Consider the following 12890-nt stretch of genomic DNA (forward strand, 5'->3'; position numbering starts at 1 on the left):
GAATTTCTCATTTGAGTTTAGAAAAAGAATTTTTAAGTCTTTTTCAATACATGAAAATAGATGAACTTAAATATTGTCAAAATGTAATTTTCCCAGTTTTAATATCATATTTATTACACTTCATTTAGTTTTGTTAATCATGTATTTTATTTATAATTTATACTTCCTTTGCAGAACATGGTTTGTGTTGTCTTTCGTACAGTTAAACTTGTTCTTCGTGTAAGTGATTGGAGGTATGGAGCATGTGTATGCAACAAAGGAGTTGTTATTGGTTTTTTTTGCCCAAAATATAAGAAACATGAATGGACAATTGTGCCATATTCCTTAAGCTTTATGTTATGAGAGCATATTCAACGATGTTGTAGCTTCCCTTTTCTTTGATTAAAAAATTAATGGATCTAGATTGGATAGACTAAAAACTACATGCAACATTCCAAAAATTAGAACTTCTGAGGCCGTCTAAATAACATTAGACAACCCTAATTTTGAACAATTATTTTTTTTTATTATTAAATCTAAAAATCCGATATTAGAGTTATGGTTGTCCAATTTTAATCGCAAGGTTATGAAAAGTCTTGATTGCATGCGGTTTAAATTCTAAATAAATTTGTGTTGAGACCGGTATATTTAAGTAAAATGATTGTTTGGAAAAACGTTATGTTGTTTTGATATTGACCACGACAAACTTTTAAAATAATTTGAATGGTTATCACAATTTTTAGTGTGTTTTGTATACTAAGTGTTAGGGGTATTGTAATGGTTTAGGCTTAATGCAAATATATTATGGATCAACCAGTAAGAAAGTCTAACATGAGTAGAGTACATGGACTCAATAGTGAGATCCAACTTGAATAAGGGTCGACGCGACAACATCAACACCAAGAGAAGATGCATTGCTAGCCTAACGTCATACCTAGAATCACATATTCATAAAGGAAATGTATCTATTAGCACCGACGTGCTTCTGATGTTTCATGCATCACGAATCACAATCAAACTAGATAAGACCTATAGCTTATCTCTGTATGCAGTTGCATCACAAATAAAAGTAATCTCACTATGAAATCAACGAACACTTCAATAATAATAACACTAAATATGATTTATTTTTTCGATAACCATAATCTACGATGAAACAAACTTGCTAAACCGGATTTTCTATTTTAGGTGAAATCTTTATTCCAGCTGCTTTAACATCCAAATTCAGATTGTGACTAATATTTTTCATTTTTTTTCTTCCTTTTTTGAATTTAATTAGTCTTGTTGCAGCTGAATGGCATTGCCATAAGATAATATAATTTGATTTTATATTTGGTGACGGTTATGTTTGTTATCTGTTTCTCAACTTGTCATTTGTTATCTGTTTCTCAACTTGTCATTTGTAGTATTTTTACAAACTTTTTACATGGTTATACTTAACATAAAGAAGATAATGTTGAAGGTGTACAAATACGAGAAGGGGGAGTTGAATTGTGTTTGTCAAACACGAAAAGGTAAAAATAACACACTAGATTTTATCCTAATTCAAAACTTAAATTATAACAACAAATGACCTTACAAGTTAGTCTTTTCAAAACAACCTGAACCTACCTACTTTTTAAGGCAAACCATACTTTGACCCTATAAGTCAAACCTTCTCTACACAACCTAAAATCTACCGCTTGTTTGAGGCAAGCTACCCACTTGAATCCACAAGTTGCTTGAGGCACACTAAAGCCATTATCGGGCTAAGTAGATTTGATACAACAATTTTTCCACACTACATCACTTAGAGTATTTTACTTTAAACGAGTGCGTTGATTCAACTTAAAACCTTAAACTCTAAACACTTAGATTTTCTATTTTGTGAATAACTTTGGTGTTTAGAATTTCTGAGTTTGTGTTGTGCTTTTTCTTCTTCAGCCTGTACCCACTATTTATAGATGAAATTAGGATTCATGAATTTATTGCTGAGTTTCTGAATCGTATCTCAAATTCACCTTGGTCAACAAAGATATTCTGCAAATATATTCTGATTGATATGATCTTGATAATATGACCGTTAGACAATTTTTATTTTCCAATATGATCTGAGCAATTCTTCTAGAAATATATTATGCATATTTGTTCAGACTTCATTTACAAATTGATTCACTTGAGTCTTCCTTCATATGATTGATTTGATTTGGGCGGGAACAATTATGGGTTTGTTATTGGACCTTCAGAACTAAGGATACGACTAAGTCCAACTCAATATGTTGCTCAATTTATCAGAGCCTTTGACCTTTCATTAGAGTCATTGACTTTTCTCTATCAAAATCATTGACTTGATTGTTGGAGTCAGATGTTGTGTTGGTTGAATAATTTTGTTAGAGGCAAAACTGTGTGACTTATAACTAGTGGTATGGGCAACTTCACCTTTGTTGCATTATCAGATTCAATGCAACTTCAGAGTGTGCTGCATATTAGAGTCATTGCAACTTTAGAGTGTGATGCATATCAGAGGCATCACTTTGGAATGAGTTGTAGTGTTCATAACCGGCAAAATACGCTTTAGGTCCAAACTTGAATAATGGCTTCAAACACATGCTAAAAAGTACTGTTCATCAGAGGCATGCTGAAGATAATGTTCATCATATGCATGTTGAAGTTACTATTGATCAGAGGCATGCTAAAGTTATTGTTTATTAGAGGCATACTGAGTCTTCAGAGGCACATAATTATTTAGAGGCACACTGAATCTTCAGAGGCACATCATTCTTCAGAGGCAGACACATAAATACGTTGAACTACTAGAATCATGCTATCAAAGGCAGAGACACGACATTTTCTAGTGCATGGATTTGACTGATTTCATTTCGCTTCCTATGACCTTTTTACTTCCTCGTGTGACTTCCTCTAGTGGTATCTTCTGGTGAAATCGTATGGTGGTATCCTCTGGTAGTTTCCTTTGATTTTTCTATTCTAAATTCTGCGTGCTTAATGAAGCCATTAATGCAATAAATTTTTCTCACAAAATACATTCGTTAAAAACAAAACACAAAAGGAATTGTTCGAGGGACCAACTTGGTTCCAACAACATGCGTTGGATTTTCTTGAGATAAAGGAAAACTTTTCATCATTTGAATCTTCACTTTAATCTTCGCATTCTCATTCCTCTAAGACTTTAGTTGCTTGCAGGGCCTTAGAACTTGTCTTTTTTCCTTGGGATTTTTGTGCCAAGGATTTAGAATTTTTCTTGGGCTCATCTCAACTAGTTCAATCTCATGGGATCTAAGTGAACTCATTAGCTTTTTCAGATGCAGTTTGTTTAGATCCTTGGCTTCTTGAATAACTGTTACCTATGGTCTTCATTTGCTGGAAAGACTTTTGAGGATCTTTTTGACATGGTCGACAATATGTAGCTTTTTTGGAGAACTTTCTATTTAGAAACCCAGAGTTTGAAATGTAGAAAATATTTTTTCAATGTCATCATCCTCTTCCATTTGAAAGAGTTCATACTTTCTAACTAGCAGAGTAACTTTGGCTTTTTATACTTGCTTGTTTTGATCATAGTTAAGAACCTAAGCATCAAAGATACTCTTAGTTCTTTCTTTGTTGCTACATTTTTCAAACTCCTTGAAGGTGATAACATTCATCATGAAGGTTTTGGTTTTAGGATGCATTTTGTATTATTTCTTTTGATTAACATCAAAGTTCTTTCTCGATATTTTAGTACCAGCAACATCTTTTGGTGCTTTATAGCCATCTTCGATTATGTCCCAAAGTTTAGGATCGTGAAAGATGAAGAAACTTTTGAGTCTTTCTTTCCAGTACTCGAATTTCTCTCCATCAAATAGAGGATGCCTGTTAACATTTCTGCCTGTAACTTCTTCACCATAGTTAGCCATATGGGATATAGATCTTTACTTAAACAAGGTTAAGTGCTCAGCTTTGAGTTGGGGCTCTGATAGCAATCGTAGAACGAAAAGAACACAAGAAATGGGGGGTTAATTTGTGTTATTAAAAACTTTTTACGTTGATATACCTAAAGTAAAGAAGATAATGCAAATGAATGAAAACAGAGCAAAAAGACACAACAATTTATCTTAGTTCACCACCAACACGATATCTACGTCCAGTCCCTTCAACTTGAAGGATTTAATCCAATAGATTATCACTAAATAAGACTTACACTTGGAAACCTACTAGTCACGCTTACTTTGTTCAATATTTTCAACCTTATAGCTTAGTAAAGTCAAGCTGTTGAGGGAGGCAACTACTACTGGACTAGGTTACAACGAAAAAGGTTTTGAGGTTTATATGAATAAGCTCTCACAGAAAGTGTTTACAAATATTTGCTCCATTAATTCTCTTAGCACTAATGTGAAAAAAAAAATGATATCAAGAGTGCAAATGTGCTTATTGCTTGTCAATTATATGTTGTGTGTCGTTCATTTCTTTCAATGTTAAGGGAGGCACTTGTTTTATAGAGTATGATTAGAGTTTTTGGTCGTTATCCAAATTGCAAAAAATTAGGGTAATCCTTGAAGTTTCGCATCGTATCTTTATGGAATTGATTTGATAGAGAGACTTTTCGGAAAAGACTGATCTTGTACTGATTTGGCGTGACTGTTTGAAACAGTTGGCAAGTAGAGGGAAAATGATAAGAGATGTCTTGAGACCTTGAGACAAGTAGCTGATTCAAGATATATATTAGAGGATGCACAAATCGCTTTGTCTTAAGATTATTGACTTTTCAAAGCATTGACTTTTTGATAACATTGACTTTATTAGAGGATAAAAGTTCAAAGTCAGACGATTAGACACTTGATGTGTTCATTAGAGGTAGAGTTAGTAACTTGCTTGTCACACTTATCAGAGGTAGAGGCATAGAAATAAGAATTCTTGTTACGCTTGTTAAAGGCAGAGGCAGAAGAATTCTTGTTACACTTGTGTATTAGAGGCAGAGGTAGATTAAGAAAATCCATGTTGAGTTCATTAGAGGCAAGTAAGATGTGGTATTGCTTTGCGTTATCAGAGGTAGTGGAACACAACGTTGATTCACGTATTAAACTTAACGAAGAGAGGACAAGTCGTGTTGTATCTTTGTCTTCGTCCAATTATTAGAGGATACACTGAGAGTTTATTGGCCGAACATATGAATTCGAACTTAGGCATTTTAATTCTACATTGGAGCATTAAATTGTTCTCACATACGATTTTGTTATTATCAAAACAAGTTAATGGCTTATTTTTTTCAAATCAACTTGGTTCCAACATATTTTTCTAGACTATAGGGTATTTTTGGGAGTAAATGGGAGCCTCCTTAGGGTGTTTTCCTTTGCCTATTGGGATTCTCGCAAATTTTCATGTAAAGCTTATTGAAACTATTCCTGCTATTAAGATTGCGTGTTCTAGAGGATGGAATAGGTTGTGGTTGGAAGTTGATTCTCAATTGGTTGTTTTGGTTTTTAAGTCTTCCTCTGTTGTTCCTTAGAAGCTTAGAAATTGGTGGATATATTCTCTTAACGTTACTAAAATTTTTAGCTTTATTATTTCTCACATTACTTTGATTTATATCATGGTGTGATCGTTGATTGTTGTATAAATGCATTTGATCACCTATCTTTGAATAAAACACTCAAAAATACAAGTTAAGTAGCAATACAATCAAAATCATGATTAGAGATTAATTAATTTGTTTATCTTCAAAACACTTAATATTGTTTTAACGTTACTAAATTTTTTGGCTTTATTGTTTCTCACATTTATGAAGAAATAAATCATTGTACGGACAAACTAGCAAATTTGGTAGAAGTCTATCAGAATCTCATCAAATGAATATTTATAAGTAGATTCTTAACAATTTAAAAAATTGATTCAATACTTAATTTGAATTTTTTAATCATGGAGCATATTTGATATTTCAACTTCATTATATTTGATGTGAATGAAACAATTTTCCAAAACCAATCAGGAAGTATAAAATGCAATGAATGATGAGATGGATGAAATTATGGTTTTGTAAAATAGAGGGTTTAATGCAATAAAAGAGTGTCGAAAAAGTTTTTAGTAGAATTAAAGATGCAAGTTAAATACTTTAACATGAAATGCAATGATTTATTAGCGGAATAACCTATGAACATGTCAACAATCCAATAATACGAGGTTTACGATATACACTTTTTGAAAATGAGTTTAATTATGATAAAATGATTCGTGCAAGGTTTTCCAAAACTATTTTATGCAAAAGTCTAAATGAAAAACAGGATCATAAGCGAAGAATTTAAGTGCTGAAACATGAATCATAAACAATAAAAGAAAAATTGCAAGAAACGAAATGTTATATTTTGAATTTCACTGAGAATTGATAATCATTTACAATTAGAAGCAACCCTGAAAACAGTGTGGACATAACTCACAGTCTCACATCACCTAATTTAACTAGTAACTACTACTGCATCGACATGTCTTCAAATTGTATTTTTCATAATAAATATTTTGACGCGTGTTTCAAGATACTTGTTGACTTGGCTTCCTCAAATTTCACTAAACCCCAAGCTTTAGTCTTCTCACTTCTCTTTTAATTTTGTTTCTTTTAACATATATTAAATTTGTCGCTCAACAATCTGGCAACTAAATTTTTGTGCTATTAACTGAAACATGCTTCATGCAACATCTTTTATTTAGAGTAATATATACAATTAAATATAGTGGAAAAATAGAAATTAAAATTATTGAGAAACTAAAAGAGATTGTCTTCTAAGTATAAATTTCTTTTATAAATATAACAATTGTTGTGTGACAAAATGATGTATATGTATTTTGAGTAGTGGATAAGATATATAATAGCTATTAACACTACAAGAAAAAAAGCGTTTTGCGGCGGTTAAAAAGAGGGTTTGCAGCGGTTGTAACCGCTGCAGTTTGATGTTTGCGACGGTTTTTCAACTATCGCAGATCCGTGCGTTGCGAGGCTGTTTTGCGACGGTTAAAAAAACCGTCGTTCCAACTATTGCAAATGTTTGCGACAGTTCTAACCGCCTCTAATAGAGTCTTTAAATCACCTATTTTTTGTTCTAAGATGGCATTGCGACGGTTACAAACCACCTCTATGTACTTTTAGCGACGGTTTAAACCGTCGCAAATTTGAATTTTTTGTTTTTTTATTATTTTTTTAATTTTTTATTTTTTTAATTAAAATAAAAAAATTACTCAAATCTCATTTACATAACTAAAATACACAAATATAAAATTATAAATAAATCTAATTCATATAATATATTCAAAAGTAACAACCATACATTGAAATTAATCAAAACAATAAGTAAATTAGTTTAAATATTAAAAAACCAAAACATTAATAGAGTGATTGAAAATGCAAAACAACAACATCAAACTTAGTTCATAGAGCATCCAGATAATCCTTAATGATGTTGTTCCATCATTAGACCAACAACTAGACTTAGAAGAACGTCTTCTACCTCTTGACAATCCTATGTGTTTCCTGAAAAAACATATAAGTATACATATTAAATTCAACCTCACTTTTTCACATATAGTCAAGACTATAATATTAACATCAAACTAATTAAACTCAAAAAAGATCAATTGCTACAAATCTAAACATGCAAATATCAAACTAATTCCTCCATTTGATAGTGGTAATAAACAACTCAAATAGAATATTAAAACAAAATCTATGATTTAATTACAACAATATAAATAAAACAAAGAAGTCATTAACACAAAGAAGTCTTCAAATTAAAACAACAATTACCACCACCAAAAAAAAAAATCAAGCAATCAAACTCAAAACATGCAAGCATTAAAATTGATACAAACACATCATTCGATTTTTTCCAAAGTATATATATCACTCAAGAGCTAGAAAAAAAAAACATTAATTTAAATGTAGAATGATATGACCTAGTTGCGTCTAGCCTAAAAAATTGAATTACATCTACAATCTTACAACAACAAATTCAACTTTTAAGATTTCTCAAAATAGTTGAGTCCATACCTTTCTCATAACCATAGACACTACAATCTCTACTTAAACACTAATTCAACTTTTAAATCGCCTAGAGCCTTCAACTTGTGATTGTACCCAAATTATTAACCAAATATGCATGAATTAAAAATTCAATCCACAACAATAAATTAACAATTCTACATTGTAACAAACCATTAACAAGAACAATCATTCATACACAAAAGAAAGTTAAAAACACACAACAAAACCATGGAGTGGCTAAACAAAATTTAAACATAATAGAAGATACAATAATTAACAAAACATAAACAAAATTTAAACATAATAGAAGATACAACAATTAACAAAACATAAACACAATTTAAACATAATAGAAGATACAACAATTAACAAAACAATTACAATAGGAGAAACTATGTGAAAGTGGAAGAAAAAAAAAACCTAAACTCAATGACACAAATACAGCAATGACGCAAAGAACATACCAAGGTAAACAACGCAACAAATGCCGAAAATGTAGAATGTATTGTTTCTCTGTAAAGTATGAAAAGGAAGAGAGTAAGTATACCGTGAGTATGATTGATGATGATAAAAGGAAAAAAGTTGAGGATTTCATGAAAATTTTGTTCTTCTAACGATTCAATTTTGTTTCCTTGATCATGTTTTCAATTTTTTAATTTTTCTTGAGCAATTGCAAGGTTTCATGTTTCTGAAATTTCATATGCTCTTTCTCTTCCTTCATGGGATTTGCAGCTTCCTCTTCTTTTTTATGTGCCATCTCTTCATAGGGTCTCTTTTGTTTTTCTGTCATGTTTTTCCACTCTTCAAATGTGACAGTAGAAACCTCTAAGACACCTTTGTTCTCTGCAAGAATAGAAACTCTCCTATCATTAGTATACAAGAAATAAGCTGACATAGGATGCTTTGGTTTCAATGGATCCTTCTCTTTCTTGGTCTTGTTGCTCTTCTTTTATGTCTCATGTTTGAATTGTATATATTGTTCAAGCAATTCCATAGCAGTCTTTTGCTTCTGCTCCTCATCCAAGAGCTTTATTGCCTCAGTCTCAAGTTTCTCTTTCTCCTTTGTAATTACTTGCCAATAAGCATATTTTTCAGCATGGTATTTCTCTTTATAAGGCTTCTTCTCTTATGCACTAATTGCCTTGTAACTGTACAAATCCCGACAAAACTGAAAGCAGTTATTATTTTGCTATCATGACTATTTATATTTTTATCAATAGTTGTTGTTAAAGTTCTAAATCTCTTGTTCGGCCTTCTATTATTCCTAGTATAAACCCAGCTATTCGGAGATTCTCTGTCAGGAATCCAACAAGCAAAATAAATAAATCAAGATAATCAAACTTTCAGCATTACATACAATCTAGGCATAATATAAAAACCCATGCTTATGCAACTATGTATGAATTATTTTTGCTACAATGCAAAGTACAAAGCTAACAACTCTAGACATAGTTAAAATTTGTAAACAAAGTTACCGAGCATAGATCATGTCAAATGTTAAAAAATCAAAAGGACCAATAATTTCCAACAAACACAAAGAAAATCCAGAAACATTATTTCTTCGTATCATCTTTCTTCTTGATTGATCGAGTTTAAATGCAGCAATGAACAAACCAAGCCAAGGCCAATGGATTTTCATATAGCGTGAAAGAGTTTTAATCAATTTGTCTCCTTTAAAGTGAGTAGTGTGCTTTGAAGTGTAAAGTTATAACAAACTACAACATTATTTAAACTTAAAATCTACAACTTTGATTTTTCAATCGACGATTATAATTCCACAATTTTCCCACCTAAAGTGAACAAACCCCTCACCTCAGAGAAGCCAAATTCTATATCCTAGTGTAAAGACTCCACCGATAAGAAAGTTGGTTAGCATCCTGTCAAACATTTTGTGCTCCGACTATATAACAAAAGAACTTAAAGCAAAACAGAATATCCTAGTATAAAGACTCCACCGCTAAGAAAGTTGGTTAGCACCCTGTCAAACATTTTTTGCTTAGACTATATAACAAAAGAACTTAAAGCAAAACAGAAGCAAACATGACACCATACAGGAAGAAAAAAAAAACCCCAAAAAAACAATAAATATAACATCAAAGGTGCACATGACTCATACCACGTCAGTCGGATCGTCATAATTTCCATGAATGGTAAATACAAGCAAACCAACATTGAAATGAGGATCTTCATAATTTACATGAATGGTAAATACAAGCAAACCAACATTGAAATGAGGATCTTCATAATTTACATTGAAATGAGGTAAATACCACGTCAGGGCACCCTTCCTGTCCTTCTTTTTTTGTTCCTTGTCTTTCACCATAGGAAAATTCTGTAATCATATATACAAATTAACATAAATAAAAAAGGGTCTCTTTTAATTAATCCTTATAAATAATCACATATACAAATATGTTTTTTATTTTTATAAATTTTAACATTTTTTTTTATAGTATTTGTGCCTAATTTTTAGTCCTTACAATACAATTTCGTAGTTTATAGGACTGAAAAGTGAGATTAAAACAAAATTATAGATAATTATTTGGACAAAACCCTAAATAAGACAAAACCCTAAATAACCCTAAATTAAACAAACTTTGAAAAAATAATAATGAAATTGAAATTGAAACGAATTAACTAACCGTGGTGGGTTTGAATTCCTTCAATTTCTGTAATTTCTTAAACTCAATCTGAAGGTTTTCTTGCTCCTTGCCACTATTTTGAAGTTCTTCATCCTTTTGTTTCAAGATCTCGTCTTTGGCTTTCAAGAGCTCATCGGTTTTCTCTTTCTCGAGACGCAATTGTTGTAGCTTTTCCAGCATGTCGAGCAAATCTTGTTCGAAAGATTGTTCCTTTGGTTTTCCCTTCAAATCCGGAATGTTCACAGCTAAGATGTTGGCATCATTGGTTGATGAGGTTTTGGAGAAATAATTTGTAAGTTTTGGGGGAAAATAGTTTTGGAGCGAGCACGAGAACAATTTCAGATAGTGAAATAAAACGCGGGGTAATTTCAGAAAGAGAAAATGGAGCGCGAGGTAAAAGAAAAACATGTTTCTCTTCAAATTGAGGTGGCGGTTGTAGGAAAGTGTCGCATGAACTGTCGCAAACAATGAAATAGGGGCGGTTCCTTGGCAACCGTCGCAACTTATGTGCCGCAATCTTCAACTTTTGTTGTTGTGTAAAAAAATATAAATAAATTCTTATGACTTAATTCAACCGATAAATGTTAATATTATATTATGAATTTAAACTTGATGAATCTGAGACTTAATCTAAAGTTTGTATGTAAGTTTTTGTTTTTAATTATATCATCTTATCCGTAGACAAAAAAGACACAATATATATATATATATATACTAAATTGCCCTACACAGTAGGAGGTCGAGGGATGTGGCCATATATAAAAATATTAATTTTTTTTTTCATTATAAGAATTGAAAAATTATAAATTTTATAAATTAAAAAATAATAAAAATATTTAAATAAAAAAATTCTATTAATAAAATCAAATACATTAAATTGAAGAAAAAAAAATGCGGTTAAGTAGGTGTGTCAAAATAAATAATGTGTTATATTATGTTAACAATTTCTTTCTATTTTGTAGATAAATTTATATTATTTTAACAACTCCCTCTTATTTTGTTGATAAATTAGCAACTTAATTCTATTTTGTTAACAATTTCCTGTTTTTTTTTTTTTTTGTAGATCTTATAAATAAAAATAATTATAATTAAAAAAATGATATATTTTATTAATAACTTCAAACAAAATACATTAAATTAAAGGAAAAAAATACACTAAAAGTACCAAGAAAATACGGATTATGTCGGGTCTCTGAAATTGGGAAGATGTCCTTGACATCATTTAGAGGCCAATGCCTACATTTAATCTTAGATTGCATTGTGATAGGTAGGCTTGATATGAGAGAAAAATTTAAGAATGGTGTGCTTATATATATATATATATATATATCTGTGTGTGTGTGTGCGTGTGTGTGTTAAAAAATCCTTTATAGACTGAAAGGTGATTGTAAAAATCTTTATTAGGGGAAAAGGTGAATATTGTAATTGATTAAAGTGTGATCAAGAGAAAAGGTGTGAAGGAGAACATTATTGGTTATGAAGCACATAATGAAAATCTCACGGTTGTGAGGACTGGACTAACTTGAGTTTGGTGATTTTTATGTGTGAACTTTCTTTCCTTTATCTCTATTTATTTATCACTCACTCAACACTAATCATATCGCAAAGTTTTTATTGTTATATTACTAACGAAGAACGTTCTCCTTTTATTATTATTCTTGAGGTAATTTAAATTAAGCACAAGAATCAAAATTTAAAAAGGATCACAAATTCTTGTCTCATATTAGAACATTTCTTAAGAATGGTCATGTTGAATAAAAGTTGTCAACATAAGAAAAAATCTTCTAGAAGAAGATATACTAACCATTAAGGACCCAAACATATATGGGTACCAAAATCATTACTATATCACCCAAAAATCAAGAAAGAACATTGATACATGAACAATGCATACTCAGTACACATGAATGGAAAAGTATGGTGCCTCCTCTGATTACAAATATTTGGAAGGTCTATAACTTTTGAAAACATTAACATATCAAAGGTACATGTATCATTAGTTGAAATAATTTCGCATAAATTAAGGATGTTTCATATGTGAAAGATAACTTTAGAAAATCTCAAGGCCTAAATTGTAGATGAAGTTATGCATATTATGTTTGATGAACACGTTGATTTTTATTATGAAAGATATGATTGTGAAGAAAAACAATTACAATGTTAATTTTGGATAAATCACAAAGTGGATAATGTTCAAATATCATCCATGAAAGCCCCAAAGTCTGATCATGGAATGACAAAACAAAAAGGATATAAGAGAAATATCAAAT

General features: G+C 30.9%; 1 protein-coding gene across 11 annotated transcripts; it reads right to left on the bottom strand.

Moving 5' to 3' along the window:
- Positions 1 to 7211: 7211 nt before the first annotated feature.
- On the bottom strand, positions 7212 to 11224 carry LOC101513574 (uncharacterized). 11 transcript variants are annotated; one of them, XR_003470085.2, is made up of 4 exons: positions 10621 to 11223; positions 10095 to 10310; positions 8526 to 9272; positions 7212 to 7468 (listed from the first exon to the last, which is right to left on the bottom strand). XR_003470085.2 is itself a non-coding variant. In XM_012719534.3 (4 exons), exons 1-4 carry the CDS (start codon positions 11026 to 11028, stop codon positions 7458 to 7460), a joined length of 549 nt encoding a protein of 182 aa, XP_012574988.1. In that variant the 5' UTR covers positions 11029 to 11221; the 3' UTR covers positions 7212 to 7457. The 11 variants fall into 11 exon arrangements, 3 of the variants coding, with proteins under 3 accessions (XP_012574988.1, XP_073224062.1, XP_073224063.1); XR_003470087.2 differs by having other exon boundaries at positions 8443 to 9272; XR_003470086.2 differs by having other exon boundaries at positions 8526 to 9126; positions 10621 to 11222.
- Positions 11225 to 12890: the final 1666 nt, after the last annotated feature.

The sequence above is a fragment of the Cicer arietinum genome, chromosome 4 (genome assembly GCF_000331145.2).
Source record: "Cicer arietinum cultivar CDC Frontier isolate Library 1 chromosome 4, Cicar.CDCFrontier_v2.0, whole genome shotgun sequence".
NCBI lineage: Eukaryota > Viridiplantae > Streptophyta > Magnoliopsida > Fabales > Fabaceae > Cicer > Cicer arietinum.